At 38.6% G+C, this 19,023-nt stretch overlaps 1 protein-coding gene across 2 annotated transcripts in view; it reads right to left on the bottom strand.

Annotated features, from left to right (window-relative positions):
• The window catches only part of fzy (cell division cycle 20 protein fzy), a 237,824-nt gene that overhangs the window by 157,035 nt on the left and 61,766 nt on the right, over positions 1-19,023 (bottom strand). For both annotated transcript variants that reach the window (XM_067144504.2, XM_067144506.2), the window contains exons 5-6: positions 8,051-8,200; positions 2,257-2,386 (exon numbers count right to left, since the gene is read on the bottom strand). In XM_067144504.2, the coding sequence (XP_067000605.1) occupies positions 2,257-2,386; positions 8,051-8,200 (280 nt within the window). The remainder of the gene's footprint in view (positions 1-2,256; positions 2,387-8,050; positions 8,201-19,023) is intronic.

Below are 19,023 nucleotides of genomic sequence, written 5' to 3'. Positions count from 1 at the left end.
AAAATCCTCTCTTAGCGAGCACCTACATCTTAATATGAATATATCCCCAAAATTTCATTTCTTTATGTCCAGTAGTTTTGGCTCGGCGATGATGAATCAGTCAGTCAGTCAGGACAAGTTATTTTATATATATATATTTAGACTGCATTGCTTAATGTCATTGCCTAGCATTGTTAACCTGGAAATATTCATTCGTGTTAGTCTATGTCTTGGATTAACCCAAAATAAAACAATTAACATCTTGTCTTACTTGCTGTTGAAACCACTAAGTTATGGCTTAGTACCTCACAAGACCTATTTAGAATAAGTTACCCCTTTAACTGTTGCTTTGTTGAACACCCTTCTTATGATGGTGCTTGTCCAAATGCAAACACAGTGGATCAAACAATCTAGCCATACACTTGAAATTAGTGCCTGGTAGACATTGTTCTTATCCTACAATAAGAAGAAAACCCTATCTGAATGATAAATTTGAAACCTAATGCTGAAATACCATTATATGGAAAAATGGTAACCACACTTATGTAATGTAACGGAGCGGTGAAAATCTTCTCGTTCTCCAGCCAGGCACGGATTGGCAGAGCAGACACTGCTATAAGCCTGGGATGGCACTTTTAATGAACAACATGCTTTCTGACAGGCGCTTCAAGGTGTTCCTGAATGGGCAAGGTAGCAGGTGGAGGATTCTAAACAATAGCCTACCTCAGGGATCAGTTCTGGCCCCCATTTTGTTTAACCTGTATATCCATGACATGCCTTACAGATTCCATGAAAATCCAGTATGCAGACGATCTAACATTAATTACCCAGAGTAAAAATTTCATGAACTGTGAGAATGTTCTAACTAGTGATCTGGCAAAAATGAGTGATTACTTCCACAAATGGAGACTTCAACCGAACCCAAACAAGACAGGTTACTGCATTTCATCTAAATAATAAAGAAGCCCAAAGGAAGCTACATGTGACTTGACGGAATCGAAGTACCCCATAACTACAATCCAATATATCTTGAAATCACTCTGGATCGGTCCTTGGCATTCAAACAACAGTGCATCAAGTTATCGAGGAAACTTGGCTCAAGAGTGAATCTACTCCGCAAGATTGCCAGAAGCAGCTGGGGTGCAGACGCTAATACTCTATGCTCTGCTGCACTCGCTCTTGTGTATACTGCTGCTGAATATTGTGCCCCTGTATGGGAAAACAGCGCTCATACCTCTAAGATTGATGTGCAACTCAATGAGACCATGAGGGTTATCACTGGTACTGTTAGATCTACTCCCACACAGTGGCTACCAGTCCTAGCTAATATCGCTCCGCAAGATCTAAGGAGGAAAGCAGCTAAGGTAAGCTTGCTCAGGAAGATCATCACCTCTCATAAGAACTCTTTGTATGATGCCCTGCAAGATCCACCAACAACACGTTTGAAATCACGCAAGCCACCCTGGGTTGATTTAGAAGGTATCAATTCTTTCAACATGACCTACAAGTAGCAACAACGTTGGAACGAACATCCACCCAACAATGCTCACCTGGTTGAAGATCCTACAAAGAAGGTAGAGGGATTCCAACTACCACGCCAAACCTGGTCGACGCTGAACCGCATTAGAACGGGTCAAGGAAGGTGTGGTCATACCTTAAAGAAATAGAAATGGGGTTTCCGTACATCTGCTGCCTGTGACTGGAGTGGAGGACCAAACCATACAACACATTGTTCAAGAGTGCCCATTTCGTGCATTTGACGGTGGTCTGAAAACTGTACACCAAGCGACATCATGTGCTCTGGAATGGTTGTCAAATTTGGATATTTCCATTTGATTATTTATAAACTTTTGTGTACTTGTACAATCATACAATATATACATATATTGTGCCTCAACATCTCTTTCTACAAGGGCATTGACAGCTTCTAATATGATTACATATCTACTTCAAGATTTCCAAAATGAGAACTCTTTACTTTCCCCAATCAAATCACTAGCACAACGGCTATCATGTACAATTACTTTATTCTACCCTATTCTTGATTCCCTTGATTCCCTTTCTCCATTGAAATACGACCTATATATTTGCCTTTCCCTTTCCTATCGGCTCCCATTCTTCATGAATTTGACCTGTTCTTAGGTCTTGTTCATCAACGTGAACATGCAAAAGACTACTAAAAGATCACCAAGAATTGGAAAGAAAATTATATTTCACTGTATAATGGCTCAAACTCTCAAAAAGCATAAAAAATGAATTCCAACTATGATAACTTACAGTAATCATCTATAATATCTGGAGCATCAAGTATACGATCAGGGGTCTGTGGAATGTATCGATTAGTGCTCTTAACCGAGGCAGGTGTCTTTGACGTAGTGTAGACTACTTTCAGCGTGTTCTGATGATCCTGAAAATAAACAGATTTGAAAATCCAGGCAATCTTTTTTTACATTTCTAAGTACAAGTCAATAAACTGGTAACACATGCTTTCCCACAATAATTTTCATTTTTAAGGACAATACACAATTGTTACACAGTTATTCTATCTCAGCAAGCCAGCAGAATTCTATATATTTTCCAACCTTTCTTTAAATTTTACTAAAACTTTGTCCGTTGGGTATAAGTACTACAAAAACAGAGGATATTATACACTAAACCCCGTCTTCAGTGGAAACCCAAGTGACAGGAAATTTCTTCTGTTGTATGTAGGATTCCAATTCATAAAGGTGGTTAAAAAATAAAATAAAATCAAAAGTTTATACCTCCATTAGATAATCCAGCAGTAGATTTATATGATTTTATGCAGTACTAGATACAATAATGACACTACTCTCACACTTATATACACTAGCTTATCAGTACTAACACAAATATTTTCTTGCTTTTAACTTCCTCACAGTGCACAGTAGTAGAGCACATACACACAATTCGCAAAACTTTCAGTGACACTTCGGCTCCCTAGTGCTGAATGGAAAATTCTAAATTCCCATGGAGGGAATTAGATATTTTTCACCAATAGAGCATGTCAAAAACATATCAGATGCAAGATTTTTCAAGCGTTTGCTCTATTAACCAGCGTTTCGTCTTAGGTCTGACACTAGACTCTTCAGAGTGGGGTAGGGTCTGACACATCCCACTCTGCTCATTATCGCCACTGAGGGTGCCGGAGTGCAAGTCTCTTGCTGTACTTGCCGAGGTAATCGCCTTATAGAAGTTGTGGACTACTGGCGAGATAAATTGGGGGAGATCCATTAAATCTTTCTTCTTTTTCTCAGAGATGGAACCTGGGCCATCGTTAGCTGCAGGTGGGTTTACGGTGGCACGCTTACCCCACCTCCAAGACAAGACCTGTACAAATTCACTGGTATCAAGTTTTGTTTTATTATGAGTGGTGCCCATGTTACTTTTGTCAAAATGCAACCATTTCACTTCCCTCCAGTTCAGATGACCTCCATTTCTGTTTACTTTCCTGTGTTGCAGAGGACCTAAAAAACGCTGAGAAATCCAAAAGTTCTTTCGGGTCAATTTCCTTTATGATAAAAGGCTTATTCTTGGTGTACTGCCTAATCAGTTGGGCCCAATCGTGAGGGTGATCAGTGTTTCCATTGAACCTCTTCCTTGCTTTTCTATCATAATATGACAATCACATTCCATATGAGTATGGCCAGAGACTAGGAATTTATCGATGGTCTGCTGCGTTTCAGAATCGCTGAGACGTAACTGTTTTTGTTTTGCCCACTGACACTTTTCCACTAGTGTTACAGACAGATCCAGTTTTTTCATAATCATGGGAAGGTTCATGCACCGACACTTTAACAATGTGGAATTTTTCAATTAATGCAATGTCACCGATTTCTCTCTCAGTACCTGGTTCACTCTCTGAAGGATTTAGAAAAGAACTACCTGCACCTTCCTTGTGTGGCATCCTATTAATTTTTCCTGGGGTGTACCTTCAATAACATGAGAACATGATGAATCAAACGAGAAGTCAATAATACTGAAGTCTGGGCCCTCCTGGAAATTGTCGAAGTTCAAAAATGTACCGAAGCTCTTCAGGACCCTTTCAGATCTGAAAGACAACTGGAAGTGTGAAGTTTTGTTTGTACGTCAAAACTGACTAAAATGCTCTTAAATACATATATTTTTAGTTTATTTTACAAAATAAGAACTATCATCTGAAAAACAGCACCCACACAATTATGCGTGTCAGGATTTCATTGACTACTTGAAAAAATTCAGCTCAGTATAGGTCCCGCAACAAGAGCTTGCCGAAACTCAAACGTGCGCAGAGACCAATATCTGTTGGCGAAGTTTAAGCTCGTTGCGGGGCTCCTGTGTGTCGCTCGAATGCTGATTACCGGGCTCATTGTTACTCAACCGCTCACTGAGAGGCACAGTGTACAGCTCTCTATCAAGCGTGTATTGAAAAGAAGCAAGAAGCGTGTGCTTGTATTATTATTTTATTTATATTTCGTAGCTGAAAGTGAATTTGCTGTAGTATAATATTCAGTGTACGTAGCGATGCCCCCGTTTCGTTCTAAATTAGGGAGTGCTAAAACTTTACACAGTCAAACTAGAGAAGTTATTTATAATGTGTATAAATTCATGAAAAACGAAACCCACCCCACTGGAAACTTATGTGCTATTCAAAAGAAAGTGACCGAAGCAACGGGTGTGTCGGAAAGGTCCGTGCGGAATGTAATACGAGACGCAAAGAAGATCGAAAGGGGTGAAGTGGATTCATTTTCAACGCGTGGAAAGAGAAGAACGAAGTCTGTCATGAAGTGTGAATTAGAAGATTTTGAGAAATGCGCGGTCAGGCGCACGATTCACAATTTTCACAATACTGAAGGCGAGAGACCAACGCTTGAAAAGATCTGTAAGAAACTGGTTGAGGATATACAGTTTAAAGGTTGCGTAAGAACACTAAGCAAGATAGTTCGAGGCCTAGGTTTTCGATGGAGGAAGACAGAAGACATGCCTGGAATACTTATGGAGAAGCCTGACATAAGGCTCTTACGTGTGCAGTACATACAAAGCATAAAGCGGTACCGACAAGAGGGTAGGCCCATTGTTTACACTGATGAGACATATTTGCATAGTTCGCACACAAGTCAAGTGCTTGGAGTGACAGTACTCTTCATGGACTGAAGTCACCTATCTCGAAAGGGCAACGATTAATAGCGGTACAAGCCGGTTCAGATGCAGGTTTCGTTCCAAATGCTTTGTTGGTTTTCAAATCCAGCCAAACAACAGGGGATTATCACGATGAGATGAACTATAGAAACTACGAGAAATATTTGACAGAGAAATTAATTCCTAATTTGCCACCCAACTCTGTAGTCGTGATTGATAATGCCTCGTACTATAATGTCCAATGTGAGCATGCACCCACATCATCAACCAGAAAAAGAGTTATGCAGGATTGGTTGACTGATAAGGGTATTCCGTTTTCTACAGAGATGATAAAAATCTAACTGTACGCTTTGATTAAATTCCATAAATCACGCTATAAGTCATATCAAATCGACAGACTACTTGCTACATATCGGCATACGATTTTGCGTCTACCGCCATACCATCCAGACTTGAACCCAATCGAAATGATTTGGGCTCAAGTTAAAGATTATGTAGCACAAAGGAATGTTACTTTCAGACTCGATAATGCAAGAATATTGCTGATGGAAGGAATTGCGTCAATTGGGGCAGAAGAATGGTCGAGTCGATGTAGGCACGTAATCGACACTGAGAATAAGTACATTGCGAGCGATCACATAATGGATGAAGTATCAGACAGCATAATCATTAAATTGGAGGACGCTAGTGACAGTGACGGAGAGAGCGTTAGTGATAGCAGGGATGACAGTGAAGGCGATATGAGCAGCTTTCAACCTCTTTCAGAAGATGCGGACTAGAACAAGCCATTGGGTAAGTTAACCGCTATTTTACGATCACATAATTCTTTATCTCTTTGTTTGTTATTGTTATTATTGTTATTTCATTCAATGTTTCTGATTCTGCATGTCCAACAATATCATTATGCTATAGGGCAGCGATGGCAAGCCTTTACCAACTAGCGTGTTATTTAAGGTCTTGTGTATTACTTTTTACTGTCTAGTGTGCCACATGTTATTTTCCTTTAAACTCATCATGAAACCCCTCATCTGACTTCAATTAGGTATTAGATTGCATAACTTGTAAATCCATTAGACTGAATGTTTTATTACTTTATTTTGTATTAAAAATTGCATTTTAAAAACAGGTAAATTTTAAAAGTAAGGTATATTTTTGCTTTTTGTTTAAATATGACCATAGAATTAACTGGATATAATTTATTAAAGCGTAATGTTAAAATGTGCTACGTTGCTAGATTTTCGACCTATTTATTACATGTTAAAAACACGTGTCACAGAAGTCGTGTTCGCGTGTCATAGGTTCGCCAACTCTGCTATAGGGTAATGTGTCCTGGCTCTGGTTATAGCTCCAATAAGGCATTACATACACGCGCAGAGATTTCACTCGAACGCTGGTCCCAGTTCAGCTAGCCAGACCGCCAGCGCAGATGGTTCATTAACAACTGCTGGCAGTAAGGCGATTTAGCGCAGTGAGGGGTGCGTGCAGTGCTACTACCGAGCCCACCCGAACACTGCCGATGCTTTGCGCAGCTTTCTTTGGCAAGCTCTTCTTGCGGGACCTATACACGTGAATATACACATGTACATGATCAAATGTTCTATTTTACAGTATAGAACCATTTAAAACAATTAAAATCTTATACATTACATTTCTCACATAGAGTACGAGTTCGGCTTTCAGTCCTTTTGGTGGCAGCACCCAGCAGTCCCACATGCATTGCTTGTAGGGAAACCTAGCCCGCACAATTGTGTATATCAACATTCAAAACCTCATGGTATTACGTACGTACGTTGGCTAAACAATTTACACACATCATTGATTACATTCTGATATTCAGTAAAGCTTCTCAATTAATATGAATGCAATCAATAAATACTTACTTTAAGGCATTACTGCTTCCCATCATCCTGCCGATGAACGGTATTTAAACTCTTCTTCCTGCCCCTGGTGGTCAAGCGCTAAATAAAAACAACTGAAGTGCATATAAAGGGAAGCATACCTCCAACACATTAATGTATGCCATGACATTATCAGCTCTGATTACATTCATGCAGTCCATGTTCACAGCATCATTGTTAAAATAGATGAATGTTTGAAGGAACTAGACATATGTAGCAAACGGTCCAATTCAAAACTCGTATGTGCCCGTCCTCATAACGTCAAAGGAGTTATTCTGTTCGAGGAATATATGGCAACCGACAGATGGGTGACAAATCCTGAGAGATTCTCAAGCAGTGAATGGAGAAGTTCATTCAAAATCATAGCTAATGTTTATCCAGTCTGGGTATAACCAGGCAGATCCCAAGATGGGACCCACTGTCGCCATTGCCACAGTGAGATAGAAACTCTAGCACACGTCTTGGGTGCCTGCAAACATGGTGAAATCCTTATTAATGCCTGCCATCGCCATATTGGGACCTTGAAAGGGATAGTCAATACAAAGTACAAGGAAATACATGGACTTGCACTTGATGGATACTGCAAGCGAATGGATATAATAGCCAATCCAGGTGGCTTGAGCCATGGGTATGTAACTGACCCTACAGTTAGAACCAAGACCTCAAACTCAACCAGTGGTTGTTTTTAAAGAGAAATGCAACTCCTACAAACCCACAATTCCATACTACAAAGAAAAATTTACGTTAACATCTATACAGTTGGTCTTACATTTGAAGCTAGAGGCACAATAACATCCAACACTGCGGACAGTTCTGTAAACTGTTCCAGCTACTTTGAGGAATCATTTGTATAACTGACTAACATACAGAAATCTCATTTACCCATCTGATAAGGCACACTATAACTCAATTTTGGAATGCTTTGTCTACTGGGCAACCTCCATCTGGGGAAAACTGAAGAGCACATGCTGTTAATAATAAATCTGAAGTAATTAGTAATAACCATAAAATGTGAATCAAACTCTTTTCTAACTCACCTCAGGAGGTGCAGGAGCCTTATTTTTGAACACCATGATGCGCATATTATTAATATCACCTCCGTGAAGGTTCTCGGCCATAGCACGCTGTGCTTCTTTCTGTGTTGGACTAACTAGTTCGTTCTCCACATCCTGTTGCTGCTGATTCAACTATTAAAATAAAAAGTACACATTAACTCATTCCATTAATTACGGTGTAAACATACAATATACATGAATGATTGGAAGAGTACAATGCAATATTATTTTCTGATACGGCTATCAGCTACTGCACTGCACACCAGAAGTGCTGCTATTCAGACCACACACACCAATTTCAATGTTCCAATTGTGCTGCCACCCAGCAGCAAAGCAAAATTTGATGGAAAGCCCCAAAGGAACGAGTTTTCTCAAATAGATGCCAAGAATGCCACCAGAGACTTTTAAGTTACAAAGAATAATGTCACGGAGTGCAAAGAGTTTTATTCATCTTTCAAAAATCTGCTGCCTAGGCTGTGATCAAATCAACAAACTTGTGATTAAAGGTCAGGTACAATCCCAAACCATCAAGACAGCTAAGTGACAAACTTTGTGTAGATATACTTATAAAAATAAAAATCTTAAAAACATTCTTCATTCTTTGACATTTATTTCCATGACTGTAGGGACATGGCATTTCCACTCTTGATATATCTCTAGAAGCTTTCCTGTCCAGAGCACCCATCATCCCCCCCTCATATCTTCAGCAACCTTGCCCTTCCATTCCAGTACAGTGTGCAATATGACCATTCTAGAGGGACAAAGATGGAACAATGCTGATGTTCCATTCTAACAAATTTCAGATTCTGTATAATTATACTTCCACACAGGTAAAGCAGAATTTTTTTAACTTTCATGAAACAGCAGATCAACAAAACAGTAACAGCACACAAATTTTTAAGGCAGGGTTTCATAAATACAAACAACAAATTTTCTGCAATGAGTACACACATGAAAGAAACAGGCCACCAATACACGACAATAGAGCAAGACCAACAATTCTCAAAAAGTTAAATAAAGGAAAATTAATGAACCAGTATGAAACATCAAGATTTTCCTGGACCAGTATTTTAATAAAAATCAGAACTTAAACGATACAATAGATGTTAAAAATTCCCTTTATGAACTAATCCCAAGTTATTGCAAATATTAAAAATAAAAGGACACATCTCTAAATTCCCTTCTTCAACAATTCCTTCTATATTAACCAATACTACTCCCTCCCACTCATCCCCTTCCAACTCTCCCCCCACAGATGGTCCGCAAACATAAACCACCGCCTATCCCTTCTTCCCCTATGCTCCCCCTGCCACAACCGGCACATAGTTACAACACACGGAACACGCGCACAGTGACAGCCAGTCAGTCGAGCCGGAACCGTCAACATAACAAACTGCCACGCAAGAGACGACGGGGTAGGCAAAAGTTTTCCAAAAAGCCTCCCTTTAAAATCGAATCACATACTTTATTATCTAAAACATACTTTCTACTCTTATTACAGACTACTTTCTGGAACTGGAAACTACTGACTTTCACCAAACATAAAATTCGAGAAGTCACCCTTTCAATCAGCGTCAACAATAGTGGCATGCAACTCACATTTCAGCATAACAAACGCACATCACTTGGACAACTACCATCCATTACTGGAAACTCAGATTAACAAAAATGATGCCGGTATAGACATCACTATAACTAATAATAATAATAATAATAATAATAATAATAATAATAATAATAATAATAATAATAATAATAATACAACAAGAAACAAGGAGTGCAAAATTTTTCTAATAAAATTCACAAGTTAGGACAAATCCTTAAATTTTAGGGCTGTTTTAGTTGACATCTAAACTTTTACTAACAAAAAGTATGTTTATATGGATACCCAAGACGATAACAGCATTCATTAAAGATAACAAACAAAACTAAGAAATCTTTAACCAGATTCTAAGCCTCCTGAACGCCCATTTTATGTGCAACTTATGTTTGTTATTTATTAGTGTTCAACTGTGTTTTGTTTTAATTAAAAGACAGCAAAACCAAGGATTAAGAACTGGTCAATACAGTTCAATGAACGTTTTAATGTGTTTCTAATTAAGTTAATTGTTCACTGAGTGTTCAACATTCATTTTGTGTGTTTTTATATCACATTTTGCAATATTTAACTAGTCAACAAAACGTGATAAACAAATGTACCTTTCAATTCACATCCATTATGCCTAACCAATAATGAGGTCCATTAATACATGATCATTATCCCGATGCTTCATGATTTTGAGGGTGAGCTAATGACTGGTGATGCCCAATACATAGGGCGAAATTTGTACCAATTGGGATTGTGAATAATAATGCGCAAGTCCTAGCTTAAGATATAACATACGTATTGAATAGGTGGAACATTTTAAAATAAATTAAATATTTAAATTTTCTGTAGTAGTTCAAAGTTCTTTGTATTAGGCTTACAGGTGGTGATGCATACAGAAACGTAGTTCCTAGAAACTGTTACGCGTAGTCTTTCCACTTTGCGCCTCGTGTTTCACGCTGTATTGTGGACAGAGAGCTTAAGACCCAGTACGATTGATGTGATTCACAGCAACTATAATAAGTATTTCTATCCACCTATTCAGTACAAATCACCTTTATTGGTGTTTACACTTTCATACAATTAATTCTTCTAAGGAACATGTTTTGCTCTTATAAAGGGCATCTTCAGCCATTAATTTTAATCTTAAAATGATTTTCGTAAACAGTTGTAAACATATTAAAAATCAACAGTCAAAATTAAAATTACAGTAGACGAAGATTTGTGGAGACTTTTATACAGAATTTCCAGAGCGAGTTTGATATACAGTTTGTGTCATGTAGCTGTTGGCTTGTATTCCAGAGGTAGCGGGTTCTAACCCCACTGTCGGCAGCCCTAAAGATGGTTTCCCAGGTATGCACCAAGCAAATGCTGGGACTGTTCCTCAGCTCAGGGCACGTCGCTGCCGTCCTAGTCTTGTCCTATCATATCCCATCGCCACCATAAGATCAGTCTCTGTGCAACGTAAAAAGGAGAGAGAAAAAAAGTGCTGGATTAAACTCTGCTTATGTCTTGCCTGATAGAATTGACTCATCTTATTCCAGCAGCATCTGAAGTGTACATAAATGACACTCGTTCATCAACAAATTTTGCAATGTCGGATCCAAGTGAGTTTCAATACAGATCCTTGGACATCTGGAAATACACAGAGATACATAACAAACACGGCGATTTTTACAAATGAAGGTTTCGAAGTATTAGTTTCGGATTGTATATGGGTCACTGCAAACATTTTCTAGGAATGATGTATCCACAAAGACGCACAAAAAATGCTGTCAATTGTGTACACTATTTTATTTGCAAGTTATTTTTTAAATATTTTACATGCGCTAATAAATTTCCATCTTGGAAAAAAAAAAAAAAACACTTCTACAAAGAAGTAGAAGAAGACTGGAGGCTGCAGAACTTGCATGTCAACCAACTACCAACGTAACAAATTCACATACTTGACTTCAAACACACTGTTAACACGACTTCCACACGTCTCATTAAAACAACTCAACTCTACTCCCAAGACTGCCTCTTTATATATGTTGCCTGGCCAGGCTTCTAGAAGAATATGACAACCTGTTTTCTCGTAACTTCAAGAGTTTCCATTAGCCTATTTACAATGTAAGGAATTTTCTATACAATTCTAGTCACACACTGCATTGTTCTGGACTTATTACAGGCTGTTGCACAATATTACATCATACATCATATGTACAGGTAATAATAAATTATATACTATTAATTACATGTTCTTACATTAAATAAACTCACATATACAGCAGATGTTTCATGACGTAACCTCACAAATAATACGATCATGATTATACCAAATAAAGTTCGTACACAACTACATAAATATTAACCCTCTTAGTACCGGCTCCCTTACTGCCATGATTGCTAAGAATGCCAGAGAGAAAATGCCTATTATGCTGCACCGAAGATAAAAGCATATCCTATCTGCAACTTTTCAAGATATATCATTGTAGTTTACATTTTCTTGCAGCTAAGTGATCCTCTCTTCACTCATTATATGAACATCACGAAAGTAATTCATACTGCTGAGTAAAAAAATTAAATTTGTTCATGCAATTTTTGAAAAATTTTAAAATTCAAATTTGGATCTCAGTACATCCTAGTATTTTGATGGTACTCACCTAAATTTGGTATTCCTATGCACATTGATTCATTGTTTACTAGTCTGTAAAATATCAATGTTTTAAGAATAATAGTTCTTCTAAAAATAGATTAAAATACTGACTTGGTCTAGCATCAGGAGGGGGTGCACGTTTAGGGCAAGGCGCCTCAAGGAACGCAGGTGAGGGTTGAAATTGTACGTCGTGATCGAACTGAATTTCACGGAAATCGATAATCTGGTCATCATCATCATTACACTCTCCGTCAACTCTACCATTATTCCCGTCACTATCATTACCCTCTGAATCGGAAATTTCATAGATCACTATCACACGAATAAGTCGGATAACATCACCACTGTCGTCGATGTTTGAAACTTTACCGGCATTATTATCACTCAGTATCATCTGAATCATCGCCTGACTCGATATAATCAGAATCATACCTCAATCAGTTAATATACTGTACCAAATCGTCATCAGTTTCAAACACAATGCGAGAACTAGTCACCATTATTACAAACACATGGTCTACAGGTGCACGCCAAACAGCTGAAATAGAAAAAATTGTAACATCAACACAGCATGTCACACAGAGATTCTGGTGATAGATTTAAGAACTATGTAGTATCTACTACAGAGTGATGCCGACTGGAGCAGCCACCTATCAAATATGTGCACAAAAAGAAACTTAAGGGCACGAATAAAACCATCCGCGAGGACCTAACTCCAGCAAGACTCCGACTTCTTCAGGACGCTGTCGCAAAATTTACCGTCCAGAACGTATGGTCTAGAGATGGGATCGTATACGTAAAACAAGGGAACCGTAAAATAGCCATAACTAATCGTTCAGATTTGAACAGTATTCGCTAGTCACGAGCAGACTCTGTGTAATATAAGGACCGCTATAGTTATTTTAGTTCACTTAAGTTAATTTTCAACATAGTTGTAGTTTTGATTAGGTGATAATCTTATAGTTGTAGTAGGTACTTCTTACTATCAGTTGTCATCATTTAACTTTCAAGTTGGCAACATTTAGCAACCAGGAAACAAATGTCTCTAATTTCAGCCTCCTTTCACCACTGTCCCAGGCAGGTCATTACCCCGTCGTGCCAGCCCCCTCGCAGAATACCGCTAACCGTCTCAAAGACATTCTTGCGCCCTACCCTACTTCTCTACAAATAGCACATGTCAATACACAGAGCATTGTCCCACATTTCTCAGAATTCTCCGAAATATTTTCAACCTGTAATCTGCATGCTATAATGATTTCAGAGTCATGGCTGCGTCAATCTATACCTTCAGCGCTGGTTAAAATGAGTGGATACACTTTAATTAGGAACGACAGAGAGGGAAAGCCTGGAGGCGGAGTCGGAATATTTATACGCGATGATTTGAAATACAAGGTAATATTTAAATTGCCAAGTGAATACTCTCACAGAGCGGAGTTCTTGTTTGTAGAAATTGAAATTCGTGGTACGAAGTGTTTACTCGGTGTAGTGTACCGCCCACCGAAGACTGGAAACATCACCGATTTAGAAGAAGCGCTACAGGATTTAATATTCAGGTATGAACATATGATTTTAATGGGAGACTTCAACACTGACCTGAAAAATGAAACCACTGAGACTAGGCGACTGACATGCATGTTTGAATCAATTAATATGACAATTCTGCCCTTGCAACCCACACACCATGTTGCAACCTCGCACACACTCCTCGACCTAATCATTGCAAACAATAATGACCGTATATTGACACATGGACAGATGCCTGTGCCAGGCCTTTCCCGCCATGACATGATTTACGCTGCATACTCTTTAAAATGTCCAAAATACAGGCCTAAGATAATCAAATACAGGGATTTCAAAAATTTGAACGACGAAGCTCTCATTGAGGACGCTCTGAGAACACCATGGCACACAATTCAGTATATAAAGGACATTGACGACAAAGTATCTCATTTTAACGAACTTCTCTTAACTTTATACGACAGACATGCCCCATTACGTACTGCTCGAGTAAAGCGACCCTCTAACCCGTGGCTCAATCAAGAAATTCGTGATAAAATGAAAGATAGGGACTCAGCCTATAGCTACTACGTAAAACATCAAGCGCAGAAAATTTTGAGAATTATAAAAAACTTCGAAATAAAACCACACAGATGATAAGAAACGCTAAAATACGCTACTCGTACGAAATTTTAAATACACATGACTCTGCTGTTGCATGGAAGACTCTCCGAGATATGGGTCTAAGTAAAACGAAGACAAAGGACAGTAACTGTAATGTACCTTTGGATGATCTGAATGAGTATTTTAGCTCAAGAAACGTCCAGACGAACGGAAATACCAAGAGAGCCACTATTGACAGAATATTTTCAAAGGGAAAGCATGGTGGTGAAACATTCTACTTCTCTCACGTGACTCCAGGTGATGTAAAGAGCGCCCTTAATGACATAAAATCAAAGTCTACTGGACACGATGGAATAAACCTGTCCCTTTTAAGAAGAATTCTAGACATCATTCTTCCTACAATAACGCATATTATTAACACCTCTCTTATGACGGGAATCTTTCCTGGGAACTGGAAAAATGCCATCATCCGACCCTTGCAGAAAAACAGTACCCCCACAACCCTTGACGATTACCGCCCTATTAGTATTCTCCCTGTACTAGGAAAAGTACTGGAGAAACTAGTACACAAACAAATGACAGCCTATCTCTTACATCATAACTTACTCGACAGATATCAATCAGGGTTTAGATCGAACTACAGTACCAGCACAGCATTAGTAAAAGTAACTAATGACATTCAGCTAGCAATGGATAACGGACAAATGACAATTCTTACTCTTCTCGACCTCACAAAGGCATTTGATTGCGTAGATAAAGACATTTTACTAGCTAAATTAGAAATGATGAAATTTTCTAATAATGTATTATGCTGGGTACGTTCCTATCTCAGTGGACGTAAACAATGTGTGTCAGTGGGAGACAATGTGTCTAGGTGGCGAAATACTGAGATGGGGGTAGCACAGGGTGGGGTGTTATCACCACTTCTGTTCTCCCTATACATGAATGACCTATCAGAACAACTGACGAACTGTAAATATCACTTATACGCTGACGATATCCAATTGTTTATTCATACCAAGCCGAATAACATACAAGAAGCAACCATGAAATTAAACGAAGACTTATTTAACATTAACGAATGGACTAGTAGCCACTGCCTGAAAGTAAACCCATTAAAATCGCAAGCCATCATAATAGGATCTAGAAAAGCGCATGCCAAGTTAGAAAGCATCAACGTACCGGTTGTCAAGATCAATGAAACACCTATAGCACTGAAAGACTCTGTTAAGAACCTTGGAATAATTTTTGATAAGTATTTAAGTTGGTCAGAGCACGTAACAAAAATTTGTCAACATGTATTCGGTTCATTACACTCACTATACAAACAGAGATTTTCTACCTGTCAAAACCAGGAAACTGCTCATTCAAGGACTAATACTACCAATATTTGATTATGGTGATGTAGTCTATAATAACATAAGTTGTTCACTTGGTTCTAAACTTCAACGGGCGCATAATGCCTGCATTCGATTCATTCTAAATGTTCCGCTCCATTCCCACATCAGCCCATTCCTCCATCAGCTGTCCTGGTTAAGATTATGTGATAGACGTAAGTACCATGCTGTTTCTCTTCTTCACAAAATACTGCGAACAGGTAAACCACATTATCTGAGAATAGATTTCAACTACCTCTCTCCCTCAAGCAGAACACCCTCAAGGTCATCAGTACAAACCTTGCTGTCCATCCCCACTCATCACAGTAGTACGTTTAACAAGTCATTTGTACCGGGGACCATACGTTCCTGGAATTCTCTCCCGGCTGAAATTAGAGACATAGGCAACCTAAAGCTATTCAGAAGAATGTGCTGGAAATTTTACCTACACTCAGATTGATTTACTCTTAGAAGTACCCTTAAATTTTAGATTATTAAGTTAAATGAATAAAATGTCAATGTAAGGTTAGAAACATTATAGTTTATATTTTTCGAGATATAGCTCTAATAATAGTAATTATTATAAATTAATTTTAAAATGTTAAAATGATTTTTATGATGCTTTACATTTCATACAAATTACATTTCACATTAACTTTAAATTATAATTAACTTATTTTTAAGTAGTTATAATGTTCAGTATATTATGTTTATACAGGTGCATAATTATATGGTTTGGCATAATAGCAGGCTTCATAGCCTGAGCCCCACCATGTACAGAAAGACATTAATAAATAAATAAATAAATAAATAAATAAATTACGACTTACACAGACAGCTGCAACAAGGAGCGCGATTGCGCTCCTGGCACTTTTCGCTAGGCTACAGAGGAGCGCAATCGTGCTCCCCGGCACTCTAAGAGTTAATACTATTAGATGTAAACAACTTCATAGCTACACCTCACAAGTCATAATAATAATAATAAGAATAATAATAATAATAATAATAATTTGAGCTCGATTTTTACATTATTTACCCATGGGTTAAGGAATACTGTTTCCAAGTTATATTAGCCACTTGCGTTGGAATAGTCAAGAAGGTAACGAGCTGGTGGAATGGAAAGTGGGAGAGAAGAAAGTGAGATTAAGATCTAGTATTGCTATTTATGGTGCGTTAGAGCTACAAGAGGCAGCAGATATAGTGGATATTCCTCCCAAAAGATGACCTGCAACTTGTATTATGTTACTTTTATATCCTAATACTACACTATAACGGATACACAGGAACGTGACTGTTTGTCCCATTCCTAGTAAGAAGGTAGAGTTCAAACAGGACTGCACGAAGAAAATATGAAAGAGAAGTAAAAGTAAAAAGATCAGTGAGCAGACCCAGAGGAAAATGGACCGATCTGGTAAAGAAAGATGCCAAGGAAGAGGACAAGATTGGGAGAAGATTACGTGAGAAGAGTGGTTCATGGACAGACAAAGATGGAGGGCGCTCGTACGCCACACCCGGGCAACTGGAGATGGTCAATGATGATGATTATATTATTATTTCTCGAATAACAATACTTTTAAAAACTATGCCAGGGTTCTTAATGAGCATTAAATGGTCTGCTTATATATATATATATTTGCTGGGGCCATCAAGGACCACGTTGTCTTGTTGGATTTGACACTGAACTTGGCCTTCTTTAGAGCCCAAATTTCCCTCATTCTTTGTGAGTGGGCCTACTTACGCTCCTCTGTCCAAGGGGCACCGTGTCTTCTCTTCGGTTGCTCGTCTCGGTTTAGCCAGTTCGTCAATATTTTCTTGCGGAAGAGATCTCTATTGAGGGCGTCTTCAGCTGAGATATGTAGCATTTGCAGGTCTTCTTTGGTATTTCTAAACCAGGGAATTGTGGTTTTGGGGTTTGAATCAAAAAAGTGAAAGATTTCTTTAGTTAACTTTCTTCCGTCCATTCTTTTCAGATGACCATAAAATTGTGCCCGTCTTTTTCTGATTGTGTCGGTAATTTTCTCTATTTTGCTGTAGACTTCCTTGTTGGATCTCTTTTGATGGATTCCATTTCTATACTTTGATCCCAAGATTCCTCTCACAATTTTGCGTTCTCTTTTCTCCAGTTCTTCAAAGAGTCCTTTGTTGGCATTTAGAGACAGGGTTTCGGCTGCATACAGAACTACTGGCTTCAGAACTGTTTCATAGTGACGTATCTTGGTGTTTTGGGAAAGGCATTTTTTGTTATAGATTGTGCGGGATGTTTGGTAGGCTATTTCCAGTTTGCGTACTCGCTCCTGAAGTGCTTCTTTGTCCAGTCCATTTTTCATGATGATCTCACCCAGGTATTTGAATTTGTCTACTCGGGTGATGTCCCCGTATTTTGTATGGAGTTTTGGTGGAGCCTCTTTGATGTTAGTCATTACTTCTGTTTTCTCAAATGATATCTGCAAACCAGTTTGTTCGGCAATTTCCTTTAAAATTTCAACTTGAGCTCTAGCGGTTTCTATGTCGTTTGAGAGAACAGCAATATCATCGGCAAATGCTAAGCAGTCTGTTGCGATCCCCTTGGATTTGGTTCCTATTCTCAATGGACTGTAGTTGGTTTCCTGTAATCTCCCCCACCACGTTCTGATGATCTTTTCAAGAACACAGTTGAAGAGTATCGGGGATAGCCCATCACCTTGTCGGACTCCTGTTTTGATGTCAAAGGAATGCGAGAGACATCCGTGGAACTTCACCTTGGATTTTGTTTCGGTCAGGGTGGCTCTAATTAATGCCAGCAGTTTCAAATCAACTCCAAATTCATTTAAGATGTTTAGCAGGACTTCCTGGTCAATGGAATGGTACGCTTTCTTAAAGTCCACAAAAACTGACACATACTGCTTGGACCTTAGTGTACAATATCTGATGATCGTTTTGAGATTTTGAATCTGTTCAGCTGTTGAGCGACCTTTCCTGAACCCTCCTTGGTATTCACCTATTTGATGTTCAACTTGTGCTTCCAAACGCTCCAGGATGGCAAGTGATAGAATTTTGTAAGTCACGGGTAGCAAAGATATTCCTCTGTAGTTGCTGATGTTCTTCATGCTGCCTTTTTTGTGTAATGGATGGATCAAAGCTATTTTCCAATCTTCGGGTAGGGTCTCCTTGTGCCAAATTTCTTCTATTTGCTTTTGCAAGATATCAAGTGATTCCTCTGGGGCATATTTCCATAGTTCTGCTACTACTGAGTCTT

The sequence above is a fragment of the Anabrus simplex genome, chromosome 3, assembly GCF_040414725.1.
Source record: "Anabrus simplex isolate iqAnaSimp1 chromosome 3, ASM4041472v1, whole genome shotgun sequence".
NCBI classification, from domain to species: Eukaryota; Metazoa; Arthropoda; class Insecta; order Orthoptera; family Tettigoniidae; genus Anabrus; species Anabrus simplex.
This window is presented reverse-complemented; position numbering and strand designations above follow the sequence as displayed.